The sequence below is a fragment of the Schistocerca serialis genome, chromosome 4 (genome assembly GCF_023864345.2).
Source record: "Schistocerca serialis cubense isolate TAMUIC-IGC-003099 chromosome 4, iqSchSeri2.2, whole genome shotgun sequence".
Taxonomy (NCBI): domain Eukaryota; kingdom Metazoa; phylum Arthropoda; class Insecta; order Orthoptera; family Acrididae; genus Schistocerca; species Schistocerca serialis.
This window is the reverse complement of record NC_064641.1, coordinates 751,477,085-751,494,745: the sequence shown is the minus strand read 5'-3', so window position 1 is coordinate 751,494,745 and position 17,661 is coordinate 751,477,085. Positions and strand designations below refer to the sequence as shown.

General features: G+C 39.7%; 1 protein-coding gene across 1 annotated transcript in view; it reads left to right on the top strand.

Moving 5' to 3' along the window:
* The window catches only part of LOC126473286 (vigilin), a 91,690-nt gene that overhangs the window by 40,032 nt on the left and 33,997 nt on the right, over nucleotides 1-17,661 (top strand). Inside the window, exons 16-17 of the mRNA XM_050100243.1 lie at nucleotides 10,082-10,230; nucleotides 10,641-10,769. Coding sequence (XP_049956200.1) covers nucleotides 10,082-10,230; nucleotides 10,641-10,769 — 278 coding nt within the window. The remainder of the gene's footprint in view (nucleotides 1-10,081; nucleotides 10,231-10,640; nucleotides 10,770-17,661) is intronic.

Genomic DNA, 17,661 nt, shown 5'->3' with positions numbered 1-17,661 from the left:
TTTCAAAATAAGAAAAGGAAACAATGAGCAGTGCACACTACAATGCATTTGGTGAAGTCTACCACCCAATTGGTTGCTGAGATTGGCAGTATTGTAAACGAGGAAGATCAGGCCACATTTCAAAATGCTCACCACCTAAAATTGTCACATTAAAGTTTCTGCATTATACTGACTTTTGAAGTTAAGCAACCAGGCATGTGTGTTCTTGTTTTAGGATGCAAGGCTCCACAGCAGAATCCTACATTGCATTACGAGGTGTCTATCTTATACAGATGAGTCATCTGCCCCCAACTGGTATGGTGCCAGAGCATAAAGTGCACTTATACATCATTGCATTTATATTTTGCAGACATGTTCCTAAGCATCCCCAAATCAGCCTTTGCCATATGGTGTGCAGTACAAGTAACTGGAAACGGGTTACATACTGCTGGAAATATTTTAGTACATCTGAAAATACAACCTCAGTTTTGATTCGATGATTGGACATGCCACCTAGCGGATAGTAGATGTACTGATAATGGTTTCAATGTTGTCCACCTACAGATAGCAATCTGGTATGACTACCAGAATGCCATCTGTATCTACCCTTTAATAGGGAATGCTCACAGCCAGAAAGCTCAGTGTCATGCAAAAATATGAAGCAAGCAGGCAAAAACGCCACGGAGACACATACGTGCTTTCTACTTCCAACTGAATGAGTGTGAAAGGGGTCAAATGGTGGCCTAACTGATATGTAAGGGTCCTTTCGGACAATTGCCATGCAAGTCGTATGCGCTTGTCACTTGTGTATCGATTGTGGTATCAGTGGTCATATGAACATTGTCACACCTGTAGATGAGATTCAGGATGTCCACGCAGCACAGATGACCACCGGGATTGTCTTATTGTGAGGGCAGCAGTGGCAGATTGTGCTGCTACCACAGCACAGATAAGAGGGTTTCAGAGTCAATGTGTCAACACAAGTTGTTGCAAACTGGTTATTAGCAGTGGTACTACGGGCACATACACCTCTAGCCAGTCTTCCACTCGTGCCAAAACTTTGACATGTACGGTTCAAGTGGTGCCATCGGAGGGTCACTTAGAAGATGGAATGGCACGCCTTGGTCCTCAGCAGTGAAAGCAGATTTTCTTGCACACAAGTGATAATAGTTTGCATGTATGATGTGGATTTACTTAATGCTGTCTCATAGCGTGCTTTCATCCAGGACGCACTGGCCACACCTCAGGCCTCATGGGCTGGGGTGCCAAATCTCATTAACATTTGATATTCCAGGAGGGAATGCTAACCAGCACTTGATATGTCCAGAACATTGTTAGACTCATTCCTTTGCCATTCTTGAAAAGGTAATGTGTTGTTCCAACAGAATAATGCTCACCCACTGCCCGGCAATGGCAAGGAAAGCGTTTCTGAAGAAGAGAAATTTGTTAACATCCAGTATTGATTTAAGTGTCAGGAAGTCATTTCTGAAAGTATTTGTATGGAGTGTAGCCATGTATGGAAGTGAAACATGGACGATAAATAGTTTGGAGAAGAAGAGAATAGAAGCTTTTGAAATGTGGTGCTACAGAAGAATGCTGAAGATTAGATGGGTAGATCACATAACTAATGAGGAAGTATTGAATAGGATTGGGGAGAAGAGAAGTTTGTGGCACAACTTGACCAGAAGAAGGGATCGGTTGGTAGGACATGTTCTGAGGCATCAAGGGATCACCAATTTAGTATTGGAGGGGAGCGTAGAGGGTAAAAATCGTAGAGGGAGACCAAGAGATGAATACACTAAGCAGATTCAGAAGGATGTAGGTTGCAGTAGGTACTGGGAGATGAAAAAGCTTGCACAGGATAGAGTAGCATGGAGAGCTGCATCAAACCAGTCTCAGGACTGAAGACCACAACAACAACAACACTGCCCGTGAAACTCATCGTGCTCCGCAAGATGTGCAGCAACTTCCCTGGCCGGTATAATCTCCGGACTTGTCTCCATTTGAGCATAGGTGGGATATGATGGCATGATAAGTGACTCGTGCTAATCATCAACCAGCAATTCTTACAGAACTACATGAACAGGTCGAGCAGATATGAAATAATGTATCCCAGGACACTAGTCACTGTCTATAAGATTGACTGGATACCAGAATTGGCACCTGCATTGCTGCCCGTGGAGGCTACACCACCAAATATTGGCATTTCAGCATGGGTCGATACGTGGTACCCCGCATGTATTATTGATCTGTAAATGTAATCATTTCATGTACTCCATATGCACCATTGCAACAATAAATATCAAGTTAATTGGGAGACTCTAAAAGGGTGCACTAATTTTTTTCTCCTGCAGTGTGTTTGATATTTGTATGCAGAAAATCAAGCTATTTCAGACAATCTCTGATAACATGGTCCATTTGGATAAAGTTTGGTATGAAGTAGCATTTGTTAGGTAATTTCATGTTTTCATATTTTGAGACAAAATTTGCATCTGGGAGGGCTATCAAGAAAGTGATTATGTTTTTGCCTGCAACAACAATGTCCAGGGTTGGTGTGGTCATATTGTTGTCTTGAGTGTATGTCAGTTCAGTTGACATCAGCCTTGCTAGTGTGAAATTCATGTCATTTCCCATTATTTCACTGTAAAAGTTTTAAATGTGTGCTTGAATTGAAACTCCTGTGAGTTGTGAACTGCAGTCATTAACCAGGTTTTTGTTGGCAAGAAACCATAAACTGACTCAAATTTATTAGCAACTGTGTGAAGTATACAGAAAGAACATAATCACTGAAGGTGAAATGTGCAAATGGTGCAATAGGTGTAAAAGTGGCTGAACTGAAGTTAACGATGAAGAGCGATGTGGATGACCGAGCATTGTGGGTCACGATTTGTTCAAAGACCTGGCGCACAACACAGTGTTTTGACAATCACATGGAACTGTGGGAGGGTGTGACCAACTGGTAGAAGCCTCAGGCGGCAAAATTTTATAACAGTGGAAATTCAAAGCTTGTTCACTGCTATTGTAAGTGCCTAAATTTGTGTGGTCACTATGTTGAAAAGTAGTATTTAAGTGTCACTTTCAAATGAATAAAACATTTTTATCTATACTTTCAAATCTACTTTCTGGATGGCCCTCATAATATTTCCATTTATTGCAAATGCGAATTTTTCAAGTAGTTAGAGCGCAGTTACCAACATCTTCAATCATGGAACTGGAATTCCATTTTCTTAGAGTGAACAATGTATTTAGAATAAAGCATGTATTGTCACAGCATTGTCTGCATATTTATTTGGCTGTCCAGGATGTATGTGGAATGTGAGGGAAGCAACTAAATCCTGATGAAAATACCCATGGTTTGTTTGCCAAGATCAATTTCCTTTCCCAGTGTATGAAGCAGTAATCTTATATTCCTCATCTCTTGCATACTGCAGGTCTCAAACGTTGGTTGAATGGGGGAGCATAGTGGTTAGCACACTGGACTCACATTCGTGAGGACAACTATTCAAACCCCTGTCCAGTGATCCTGATTTAGCTTCCCCATGATTTCCCTAAATTGCTTAAGGCAGATGCTGGGTTGGTTCATTATCCTTCTCCATCCTTCCCTAATCCGAGCTTGTGCTCTGTCTCTAATGACCTTGTTGCCGACAGGACATTAAGCATTAATTCCCTCGTCCTCCTCCTCAGATGTTGTTGTCCTGTTGGATGTCCCAGAAATGAGTGCTGCTGTCTCTTTTTCTCCCTTTTGAGGGAAACAAAATTTTTTGTGCAGTAGACATCCAACCAGTGACTAGAATTGTGATGATCATTATTTTTTTTTTAAGTACTGTACAGAGCATGTGCAGTTTCATGGATTGGTTCCTGATGTTGTGTTTCCTCCCTACTGTTGATTAGTCATATTATGGCACACAATGTACTAGTTTTTGAGAAAAAATGTTTTTCTGTTTTATTTAAATGCAATGTTGGAATGTGGTATGAGCTTCACACTAATTTCATGTATATAACAGGAGGGAGCAAAGTATTAGCAATATTTTTTTATGGGAATTACAGATTAAATGTACAGACTTGTAAAAATACCAATGTTGGTTGTCTAATTAAAGTATCTAGTTTTGTGTCGCACTCCTGGCCACTGTCCTTTCCCCCACACCTTTCCTTGGAAATTTCTTATATTACAAGGTAGGAAGGTTGCAGTTGATCTTAACTCTTCACTGTGCTGCATTGCAGATGTTCAAAGCAAGGGTTTGATTCTAATTTCATCATTGTTCTTGAAATTTAGCACTGGAAAGTGCCTTGCAGATGGACAATGTTGGTTTATGAACGTAGTTGAAAAGAATCTACCATTAGAGTGAGCTGCTGAGCATATGATGCTACACTGTGTAGCACTGTCAGTCTGGCACACACTGATCTTTTCTTTGTTGGTGTTGTTGATAGTTGTAAGCAGGAATATGTGAATGTAAAAAATATATAGTGCTTCTATAATCTTTGGAGAAGATACTGCTCAGTTCAGCTTGTGTTTCTGCTAATAAATGCACAAGTACTAAACAAATAAATTTTGTTTGTATGTGTGTAATAGCGCATAGTACTGCTCCTGTCCACACTCAAATGGTGACAGATTAGTGTTTCTTTCATTCTGATTTGTTGTACTTTCTTATGCTAGTTAAGAGTTTTGTAATGAAGTTACTCGTGTTTTGAAAAAGGATGATGCAAAGTGATGTCTTATGAAGAACTTAAAAGCCCTACAATGTCTGTCTGACAGTGAAGATGGCTTAGATTTTGATGATTTGGATGAATATCATACTAAAACTAAATGATCTGGAATCTGCAGATAATGATAGTGAGCCTGAGACTACTAGAGGGGCTACTCATACACAGTCTGTCCCACAGAAATACAAGATGTTGGTTGTTTGAAGTGTACATGCCTTTCTTTATTCAAAATAGTCCCCTTGTGAGTCAGTACACAATTGGGAGCACGAGAACAATTATTCAAAACAATTCTGATAGTCAACAATTGGAATTGCCTTCAGGACCGTTGTTGTGAGCTTCTGGATATCGGAAATTGGGTTGAAACACTGTCATCTCATCACCATTTTCCGTTTGGGAAATAGCCAGAGGTCACATGGAGCCAAATCTGGGAATAAGGAGGGTGGTCAAGTGCAGTGATACTTTTTTGAGCCAAGAAATGGCGTACAATCTTGCTTTTGTGCACCAGAGCATTGTCGTACAACAAACAGCATGCTCCTTGGTTACGGTATTTGAATCTCACCTGAACAGTCCTCGTCCATAAACGAGTTAGAACACTCGAATAATAATGTACATTCACCATCTGACCTTCTGGGGTGAATTCCTTTGGAATCAAAGAAAACTGTGAGCAGTGTCTTAACATGACTTTCCTGCATTTGTGCTTTTTACAGTTCTGGAGATTGTGGACCTTCCCATATTGAGCTCTGGTGGTTTGTTAGTGGCTTGTACTGAAAACATCACATTTCATCACCTTTTACGATGCATGACAAGAGGTCTGGGTCCCCATTGGGCGACTGTTTCATTTCTCTGCAGTGTTCCACGCTGCAATGTTTTTGATTGTCCGTGAGTGAGTGGGGCACGAAGTGACAACAGAGCTTCTTTTTCCCCAAATTTTCAACTACATTGCAATACACAGTTGCTTTATAGGAATTCTAGTGAGCTCCTCCAGTGAGCTCCTGATAGATGCACAACGATCATTTCGAAGCATTTCAACTTGAACTGTCATTGACAAATTACTCTTCTTTAGAACCGCTTTCCTTGCCATTGCCAGTCTACATTTTATATCCTCTCTACTTCGACCATCATCAGTTATTTTGCTCCCCAAATAGCAAAACTCCTTTACCACTTTAAGTGTCTCATTTCCTAATCTAATTCCCTCAGCATCACCTGACTTAATTCGACTACATTCCATTATCCTCATTTTGCTTTTGAACCTCAAAGTTTTTATTTCTTCTCCATGGATTTTAATACCTACTCCAAATTTTTCTTTTGTTTCCTTCACTGCATGCTCATTATAAAGATTGAATAACATCGAGGAGAGGCTACATCCCTGTCTCACTCCTTTCCCAACCACTGCTTCCCTTTCATGCCCCTCGACTCTTATAACTGCCATCTGGTTTCTGTACAAATTGTAAATAGCCTTTCGCTCCCTGTATTTGATCCCTGCCTCCTTTAGAATTTGAAGGAGAGTATTCCAGTCAAAATTGTCAAAAGCTTTTTCTAAGTCTACAAATGCTAGAAACGTAGGTTTGCCTTTCCTTAATCTTTCTTCGAAGATAAGTCGTAAGGTCAGTATTGCCTCAAATGTTCCAACATTTCTACAGAATCCAAACTGATCTTCCCCAAGGTTGGCTTCTACCAGTTTTTCCATTCGTCTGTAAAGAATTCTTGTTAATATTTTGTAGCCGTGGCTTATTAAACTGATAGGTAATTTTCACATCTGTCAACACCTGCTTTCTTTGGGATTGGAATTATTATATTCTTCTTGAAGTCTGAGGGAATTTCGCCTGTCTCGTATATCTTGCTCACCAGATGGTAGAGTTTTGTCAGGACTGGCTCTCCCAAGACCATCAGTAGTTCTAATGGAATGTTGTCTACTCCTGGGGCCTTGTTTCGACTTTTGGTCTTTCAGTGCTCTGTCAGACTCTTCACGCAGTATCGTATGTCCCATTTCATCTTCATCTACATCCTCTTCCATTTCCATAATATTGTCCTCAAGAACATTGCCCTTGTATAGTCACTCTGTATACTCCTTCCACCTTTCTGCTTTCCCTTCTTTGCTTAGAACTGGGTTTCCATCTGAGCTCTTGATATTCATACAAGTGGTTCTCTTTTCTTCAAAGGTCTCTTTAATTGTCCTGTAGGGAGTATCCATCTTACCCCTCGTGAGATAAGCATCTACGTCCTTACATTTGTCCTCTAGCCATCCCTGCTTAGCCATTTTGCACTTCCTGTCGATCTCATTTTTGAGACGTTTGTATTCCTTTTTGCCTGCTTCATTTACTGCATTTTTATTTTTTCTCCTCTCATCAGTTACATTCAATATTTCTTCTGTCACCCAAGGATTTCCATTAGCCCTCATCTTTTTACCTGCTTGATCCTCTGCTGCTTTCACTACTTCATCCCTCAAAACTACCCATTCTTCTTCTACTGTATTTCTTTCCCCCATTCCTGTCAATTGTTCCGTTATGCTCTCCCTGAAACTCGGTACAACCTCTGGTTTAGTCAGTTTATCCAGGTCCCATTTTCTTAAATTCCCACCTTTTTGCAGTTTCTTCAGTTTTAATCTACAGTTCATAACCCATCCATATTCACCTACTATGTTTCCTTCTCTCCCTTTTCCTACTCTCGAATTCCATTCACCCATGACTATTAAATTTTCGTCTCTCTTCAGTACCTGAATAATTTCTTTTATCTCATCATACATTTAATCAATTTCATCATCTGCAGAGCTAGTTGGTATAGAAACTTGTACTACTGTAGTAGGCATGGGCTTCGTGTCTATCTTGGTTACAATAATGCGTTCACTATGCTGTTTGTAGTTGCTTACCCACACTCCTGTTTTTTTTTATTCATTATTAAACCTACTCCTGCATTACCCCTATTTGATTTTGTATTTATAACCCTGTATTCACCTGACCAGACGTCTTCTTCCTCCTGCCACCAAACTTCACTAATTCCCACTATATCTAACTTTAACCTATCCATTTCCATTTTTAAATTTTCTAACCTACCTGCCCGATTAAGGGATCTGACATTCCACACTCCGATCCGTAGAGCGCCAGTTTTCTTTCTCGTGATAACGATGTCCTCTTGAGTAGTCCCCGCCCGGAGATTCGAATGGGGGAATGTTTTACATCCGGAATATTTTACCCAAGAGGATGTCATCAACATTTAACCATACAGTAGAGCTGCATGCCCTCGGGAAAAATTATGGCTGTAGTTTCCCCTTGCTTCCAGCCATTCGCAGTACCAGCACAGAAAGGCTATTTTGGTTAGTGTTACAAGGCCAGATCAGTCAATCAACCAGACTGTTGCCCCTGCAACTACTGAAAAGGCTGCTGCCCCTCTTCAGGAACCACACATTTGTCTGGCCTCTCAACAGATACCCCTCCGTTGTGGTTGCACCTACGGTACAGCCACCTGTATTGCTGAGGTACCCAAGCCTCCCCACCAATGGCAAGGTCCATGGTTCAGGGGGGGGATATAGTATTAGATCCCTTTAATCCCTGGTCAGTGTAGAATTAGAAGAGAACAACATGCAAATGCCCTAACTGCAAAGGCTATACCTTTGTCATATGTGAGAAAACAAAAACTGGCTTCTCACATTCCATAGTATCTTGAAACATGCCATCCATCCATTTCTGATAATACCATTAATTCTATCATAACTGCTGTTCATTTGGTGATTAAAACTATGTTTTTATTCATAACAAATTTTAATTCATGATGTAAATTTCACACAGTTTTGCAGAAGTGCACAAGTTTCACATAGTTTTGCAGAAGTGCACAAGTTTCACATAGTTTTGCAGAAGTGCACAAGTTTCACATAGTTTTGCAGAAGTGCACAAGTTTCACATAGTTTTGCAGAAGTGCACAAGTTTCACATAGTTTTGCAGAAGTGCACAAGTTTCACATAGTTTTGCAGAAGTGCACAAGTTTCACATAGTTTTGCATAAATGCACAAGTTTCACATAGTTTTGCATAAATGCACAAGTTTCACATAGTTTTGCATAAATGCACAAGTTTCACATAGTTTTGCATAAATGCACAAGTTTCACATAGTTTTGCATAAATGCACAAGTTTCACATAGTTTTGCATAAATGCACAAGTTTCACATAGTTTTGCATAAATGCACAAGTTTCACATAGTTTTGCATAAATGCACAAGTTTCACATAGTTTTGCATAAATGCACAAGTTTCACATAGTTTTGCATAAATGCACAAGTTTCACATAGTTTTGCATAAATGCACAAGTTTCACATAGTTTTGCATAAATGCACAAGTTTCACATAGTTTTGCATAAATGCACAAGTTTCACATAGTTTTGCATAAATGCACAAGTTTCACATAGTTTTGCATAAATGCACAAGTTTCACATAGTTTTGCATAAATGCACAAGTTTCACATAGTTTTGCATAAATGCACAAGTTTCACATAGTTTTGCATAAATGCACAAGTTTCACATAGTTTTGCATAAATGCACAAGTTTCACATAGTTTTGCATAAATGCACAAGTTTCACATAGTTTTGCATAAATGCACAAGTTTCACATAGTTTTGCATAAATGCACAAGTTTCACATAGTTTTGCATAAATGCACAAGTTTCACATAGTTTTGCATAAATGCAAAGTTTAAGAAAAGTCTTCCCAGACTTAAGCATGCATTATTTTTTTCAAAATATTCCTTAAATCCTCTAACAATTTTTGTATATAAAATTTAAAGGATGGTTACAAGGTACTCATAAACACAGTGTGTGGGTTAACAACTCTTCTTGTTCACTGGATATGGTCAAGCTTAACAAAATACCAGCTTTTCAAAACTAAAGTCACCAGACATTCAACAGGAGTGAAAAGATGCAATTATTGATTATTTTTCTTGGATAACGTCAGTGGTATGAAATGGAAGATTATTGGACTGTTAAATTTAAAATTTGTCTTATTTCAGGCTGTAAAAACATCGCAAGATTAATTGCCATTGTAGGCTGTCAATTGTGCAAAAATAATCAGTGTTTATGCTGTCAATTGTGCAAAAATAATCAGTGTTTATGGTGTAAATCGTCTGTTACATCATAATTAATGGTAATATGAAAGCATCGTAGAAATCTCCTATTTTGCTTGTGTTGCTTATCTCCATTATCCAATTTTTTCTTCCATTCCATTTAGTTCTATCAGTGTATAGATGTTGCTTTTGTATGTTTTTGTTGTTGTTAATTTGGAGAATTTTAGTTTTTGCGCTATCAAGGATTTTTAGTATATTTAACTCGGACGGAAGGACAGTGAAGTTAAAAAATGATAATGTCTTGCTTGGATTGTGTTTTGCAAACTTTTAATTTTTGACATATTTGTCTGCTGAATATTTCAGAGGAATACATCGGCTACAATGGTCAGCAGAATGGAGAAGTGGAGGAAACTCCAGTTCGTAAATGTGATGTCATACTCATAACAGGAAAAAAGGAAAACTGTGAAGCAGCAAAACAGGCTTTACTTGACTTGGTTCCTGTTACTATTGAGGTAGGTGTAGCTGTCTTCTAATTTTTATCTATTGTTGACCAATCAAAGATTGGTCAATAATGTTCTCTCTCAACATTAATTTCACATGCTGCCTTCTACTCATATTCTATTTGATACATGTGTTGAAACAGTTGATACAAATTTTGTTTTGAGTGGACATGTAAACAGCATAAGTAGAAAGAAGCTTGAAACACAGATTTTACTGACATTCATTGGAATTCATTTTCAAAGGGCCATTGTGGAATGTAGGAAAATTAGAACTCTACTTGAGGATCTTCCCCATATGCAACATAATGCCTTTTTACATGTTTTTTACTGTGGCACTTTAAAAAAAGGAAAATATTGACTTTAAAGAGCAGTTAAACATTCCTTTCTTCTCTTACTGCATAATTGTAACTTTGTGTGTGCAGGTGGACATGCCCTTTGACTTCCATCGATCGATCATTGGAACCAAAGGCCGTGATGTTCGTGAACTTATGGACAGATATGATGTACACATCGTTCTTTCCCCAGCTGATCAACATTTAGACGTTATAAAGGTTAGTGTAATCTGACACCATGCCATATTACTGTTGCATTTCATTTTGTTTGTGTTGATCATTGTATCTTGCACATAAGATGTTAAACAACAGGAGAATGAATGCACATTTGTAGCTAGAAATTAAAATAATTTGTCATGTGGTGGTGGTGTTGGTGGTGAGGGGCATATCCTTGACAGAGATAAAGCCCTTCAAATAATTGAATTAAATAAATTAAATGATAAGTATTAACTTATGCATAAGTTAAGAAAATAATAAATGGATTTATTAATGATGTATTTAAAATTGGTTATTCGTGTGTAAATGTACTTACCATTTATCGGGTAAAAGAATATACAACAGAAATAGTGCAGTGTAAGTCACACATTTATATATCAAAAAAATTATGCACAATGATGCTTTGGACTCTTAAGCAGTTATCTCTGGTTTCTGTAGCATAAACATGCATCTTTTCTTGTGCATGCATGTGTGTGTTCTTGTGCCACTGTGGCAGTGTAACTTAATTCTGAATACAATAATTCCATAACTGATGAAACATGAAAATTTTCAAATTGTAGCACTTAAGTTTTCCACAGCTACAGTAAAACCCCTTTTTAATGAATTTCTGGGTACCAGAGACTTTTTTTTCTTAAACTGCCACCCTGCAAAATGCTCAGTTTCATTATCTCAAGGAATGAATTAGACCTCTGCATAAGTTACTTTGTGTAGTACAATAATATGAATGAATGAATGAATGAATGAATGAATGAATGAATGACTGAATAATGCCCAAGTTCAGAGGATGCAGGTGGTTTGTGCTATTAGCAGGCAGAAAATTAACAATGTTTAGAGGAAATAATCTAGTGTTTCGATGCATAAGGTCCCCTGCTGCACCCATATTTGCGTCTGAGCTTTTTTAGAAACTGCCCTCATCCGTGCATTAATGTTTCCTCAACTGAAGTAGTTAGTGTTGTGATGGCTAGCAGTCTAGAGTGCTCTCACCACCGATACAGCAATGGGAGCCTAGCATTGGAGCCTACCACTGTGTTACTGCTTATGCTGCGCAAAATATTGAAAATATTGCACCTATCAGTTCTGAAGTAGGAAACCTTTTAGATGCAAACATATTGCCCGTTCCAAAGAAAAACATAACCCTTGCTGTTATTAAAAGTAACAGATTTTTGAAGTGTTCAGACAGACTGCAGGCAGGCTTCTGGCCTTGGTCATTCACACTTTGAGTGTACACGAGGTTCTCCCTCAGCAGGGTCTGAGCAGATACACACAGAAACGGTTTTGCTGATTACCAAAAGCTCAAGTGTTTGTAGTATTATAGAGCCCCTTACGGAAATGTTCCCAGAACCACAAAGAAATCCATTGTGCGCTTGGTATGTCTGCTGAGGGGCCTAATTTGAGGTGTGGAGGTGGCCCTCTCTGTGGCTATCGAACGTGCAGGATACAGTTGTCTGCGAAGATGTAGGTCCACCAACTCATATAGGTAGCTGACAAAGGTGGTGGAGACTGCTGGCCTCACTTGCAGTATGCAAGAAGACCATGCAACTTGTGACATTGTTCTCAGAATTGGTCGGGTCCTTTGTTTTGAAGTCGAGTGGAGTGTCTCAACCAAAGGATCCATCATTTCTGTGCTGATCTTGGTTACAGATTTCTGGACCTGTGTTATGGATTCAGGAATTGTAGGGCTTCCTTTGATAGATAGGGGGTGAACCACACAAAGGAAGCATCTACTAGAGTAGTGGTTTTTAAGCCAAGGTGATCGTTTGAGGTATTCTCGTGAATGAATGCTCCCCAGTCGATAATCAGAGGGTGAAGTCGGACCACTCTATAAAGACATACAGACCTTCAAAATTTTAACAGTAAATTGCCGAAATACTTGTAACAAAGTTCCTGATTTCACACGCTTCCAGGAAAGTTGTCACGCTCAATTTATTCTGGGAACCTAGAGCTAACTGACTGAAATCCAAAGACCTGAAAGATCTGAAATATTTAGCGAGGCATGTAGTGTATATCTGAAAGACAGATTAGGTGCCACAGGTGGTGGGGGGGTGGGGGGGAAGGTAATTGAATTTAACAAAAAATATTGTTTGTCGAGGTCAAAATTGAGTCTGACTGAAGTTATCTGATTACTTGTAACAGGTGTAGGTGAACACAATTTAATTGTCACATTTTTATCAGCTACCCAATTCTGCTGTGACAGTTTTAGATTCTTTCAAAGAAAATCAGTGCTCAGTCCCGTGGAAATACCCAGAATGTACAATGTTAGTTGGATGAGACTTTAACCTATCGAGTAGAAGTGTGTGTGTGTGTGTGTGTGTGTGTGTGTGTGTGTGTGTGTGTGTGTGTGTGTGTGTGTGTGTGTGTTTCTCGTTCATTGCAGGTGCTATTGATAGGCAGTCTTGTGAAGTACTTTCGAATGCAGTTTTTGGAAAATTGTCTTGTGTGGCTAGTTCAACAAACCATAGTTGTCAGCATACCATTTAGACAGTGAACGGATATCATTTAGTTCCAGTATGATGGATGTTAAAATACAAGGAGCGGAAGGCTATTTACAATTTGTACAGAAACCAGATGGCAGTTATAAGAGTCGAGGGGCATGAAAGGGAAGCAGTGGTTGGGAAAGGAGTGAGACAGGGTTGTAGCCTCTCCCCGATGTTATTAAATCTGTATATTGAGCAAGCAGTAAAAGAAACAAAAGAAAAATTCGGAGTAGGTATTAAAATTCATGGAGAAGAAGTAAAAACTTTGAGGTTTGCCGATGACATTGTAATCTATCAGAGACAGCAAAGGACTTCGAAGAGCAGTTGAACGGAATGGACAGTGTCTTGAAAGGAGGATATAAGATGAACATCAACAAAAGCAAAACGAGGATAATGGAATGTAGTCAAATTAAATCTGGTGATGCTGAGGAAATTTGATTAGGAAATGAGACACTTAAAGTAGTAGAGGAGTTTTGCTATTTAGGGAGTAAAATAACAGATGATGGTCGAAGTAGAGAGGATATAAAATGTAGACTGGCAATGGCAAGGAAATAGTTTCTGAAGAAGAGAAATTTGTTAACATCGAGTATAGATTTAAGTGTCAGGAAGTCGTTTCTGAAAGTATTTGTATGGAGTGTAGCCATGTATGGAAGTGAAGCATGGACGATAAATAGTTTGGACAAGAAGAGAATAGAAGCTTTCGAAATGTGGTGCTACAGAAGAATGCTGAAGAGTAGGTGGGTAGATCATATAACTAATGAGGAGGTACTGAATAGAATTGTGGAGGAGTTTGTGGCACAACTTGACAAGAAGAAGGTACCGGTTGGTAGGATATGTTTTGAGGCATCAAGGGATCACAAAATTAGCATTGGAGGGCAGCGTGGAGGGTAAAAATCGTAGAGGGAGACCAAGCAGATTCAGAAGGATGTAGGTTGCAGTAGGTACTGGGAGATGAAGAAGCTTGCACAGGATAGAGTAGCATGGAGAGCTGCATCAAACCAGTCTCAGGACTGAAGACCACAACAACAACAACAACAACAACAACAACAACAACAACAATGATGGATGTAGAAGAATTTAGGGCGAAGTTTAGTTGGATTGTAAACTTCATTCTGCAGATGTATGTGCCAAGTAAGTGGATTAATGATGGAAAAGACACACTATGGTTTAATCACAAAATTTGGAAAATGCCGAGGAAGCAGAGACAGTTGCATTTTCTGTTCAAAAAGAACACTCAGTTGACGACTGGGGAAAGTTATTAGACATTTTCGCACCTGTTGAAATATTGATGCATGAAGCATACAACTACGACCACCATCATACCTTAGCAAAAGATATTGCCGAGAAACCAAGAAAACACCGGTCCTATGTAAAGTTGCTAAGTGTGTCAAAGGCATCTACCCAGTCAGTCGTTCATCTGTCTGTTATGGCAATAGAAGACAGCAAAACAAAAGCCAAAGTTTTAAATTTTCTGTTCAACAAATCATTTGTGCCGAAGAGTCATACAAACATACTAGTGTTTGTCTGTCGCACAGACTCCTGTTTGGAGGTAATAGGTATCCCTGGTGCTGCGAAGCAACTGAAAGAGTTGAAAACAAACAAGTCGCCAGGTCTAGATGGAATCCCAATTTGGTTCTACAGAGAATACACTGCAGCATTGACACCTTATTTACCTAGCATTTATCGTGAATTTCTTGCCAAGTGTAAAGTCCCAAGCAACTGTAAAAAATAGATGACTCCTGTATATAAAAAGGGTAAAAAAGAAACTGACCTGCAAAATTACAGACCAATATCCTTAACATTGGTTGGCTGCAGAATTCTTGAATGTATTCTCATTTCAAATATAATAAATTTCCTTGGGGCTGAAAAGCTGCTGTCCACAAATCGGCTCAGATTGAGAAAGCATTGCTGGTGTGAAACTTGACTTGCACTTTTCTCACATGATATTCTGCGAACCATGAATGAAGGGCAACAGGCAGCTTCCGTATTCCTAGATTTATGGAAATCATTTGACACAGTGCCCCACTGTAGTCTGTTAATGAAGGTATGAACATACAGAACAGATCCCCAGATATTTGAATGGGTTGAAGACTTCTTGATTAATAGAACCCAGTACATTGTGCTCAATGGCGGGTGTTGTTCAAGACTAGGTTATTCAGGAGTGCCCCAAGGATGTACGTCAGGACAGCTTTTGTTCTGTACATACACAAATGGTCTGATGGGCAGGGCAAGCAGCAACCTTGGGCTGTTTGTTGATGGTGCCGTGGTGTACAGAAAGGTGTTGTTAAATGACTATAGGACAATACAATATGACTTAGACAATTTCTTGAAAGTTGATGCAGATGAGTAGGAAAAACAATCTTATAATGTTCGAATACTGTTTCAGTAGTTTGGTACTTGACGTAGTCACATCGATCAGATATCTAGGTGTAGTGTTGTCGCTGTGGAGGAGACTGCGTATAGAAAACTAGTGCTACCAGTTCTTGAGTGCTGCTAGAGTGTTTGAGTGTTTAGGATCCCCATCAGGTCAGATTAAAGGAAGACTTTGAGGTGGACTGTTGATATGTTACCAGTAGATATGATCAACATGTGAGTATTCTTGAGTTGAAATGGCAATCACTGGAGTAAAGTCAACGCTATTTTCTTGAAGCTCAGTTGACAAAGAAACTGGCATTTGAAGCTGACTTCAGAATGATTCTACTACTGCCAACGTAAATTTCACACCACAAAGATAAAAGGCAAGAGAAATTAGAGCTCATGCAGAGGCATATATGGAGTTGTTTTTCCCTCACTTTATTTGCAAGTGAAACAGGAAAGGAAATGACTAGTAGTGGCACAAAATACTCTCTGCCGTGCACCATATGGCAGCTTGTGGAGTATGTATGTAGATGTACACATAGATGCAAATACAGGCTATAGAGATCTGTGCCATATGTGAATTTCAGAACTTTTTGGAAGGAGATAAGGGACTTCAAACTTCTTGTCAAGAGGTAAATATTGATGGAGGGGAATGCTGTTTCTTGACACTTTTAGAGAGCGAACACAATGTGATACAGAACTATAGAAACAGGCATTGTTGAATGTGGTATTTTGTAAATCAGTGAAAAAAAGTATTCATGGATTTTAAAAGGCTTTTCATTGTAATAAATGATAAATTTGGAACTTTCGGAAATTTTGTTAAAAAAATTAATATAACTCTGACTGATTAAAATTAAGAACATATTTTTGACATGGCAGCTTTAGAAAGCTGTAGCATAAATGAATTTCATTTTTTAATTATGTTTTTTGTAGGAGATAGACTTTAAAGTGACTTTCTATTGCCACAGAGTGGAGCACTATGGCTACTGTTCGCAGAGTCTCTCTCTCTCTCTCTCTCTCTCTCTCTCTCTCTCTCTCTCTCTCTCTCTCTCTCTCTCCTCTCTCTCTCTCTCTCTCTCTCTCTCTCTCTCTCCCTCCCTCTCTCTCTCCCTCCCTCTCTCTCTCCCTCCCTCTCTCACTCCCTCCCTCTCTCACTCCCTCCCTCTCTCACTCCCTCCCTCTCTCACTCCCTCCCTCTCTCACTCCCTCCCTCTCTCACTCCCTCCCTCTCTCACTCCCTCCCTCTCTCACTCCCTCCCTCTCTCACTCCCTCCCTCTCTCACTCCCTCCCTCTCTCACTCCCTCCCTCTCTCACTCCCTCCCTCTCTCACTCCCTCCCTCTCTCTCACTCCCTCCCTCTCTCACTCCCTCCCTCTCTCACTCCCTCCCTCTCTCTCACTCCCTCCCTCTCTCTCACTCCCTCCCTCTCTCTCACTCCCTCCCTCTCTCTCACTCCCTCCCTCTCTCTCACTCCCTCACTCTCTCTCACTCCCTCTCACTCTCTCTCACTCTCTCTCTCACTCTCTCTCTCACTCTCTCTCTCACTCTCTCTCTCACTCTCTCTCTCTCTCTCACTCTCTCTCTCACTCTCTCTCTCACTCTCACTCCCTCTCTCCTCCCCCCCCCCCCCCACCGTTTTACACACACACACACACACACACACACACACACACACACACACACACACACACACACACACACAAAAATCACTTTTAACATGTGCCCCTTTCTGTCCATCAGTCACGAAGAGTTGTTTATTATGTCCTTCCAGCACCTTGGAGTGCCAGAAATTGCCACTCGAGTTGGTTCGTATTAGTTAGACATGATTCATGTATATTAAAAGAGGAAAACGGTTACTAATTGTATAAATTCTTTGCACAGCAACTGCAAAACTTGGTGCCAGAGCATCAGTCATCATCATCATCATCATCATCATCACTACCACCTATTGCCTCACAGTATTCCTTCACAAACACTTCACTCCTCTCACTTGCAGACATCTAGGATTTGGAATTCAGGATGTTATCACTAGAAGAATCAAAGTGCCACATTTTCAGTAACGT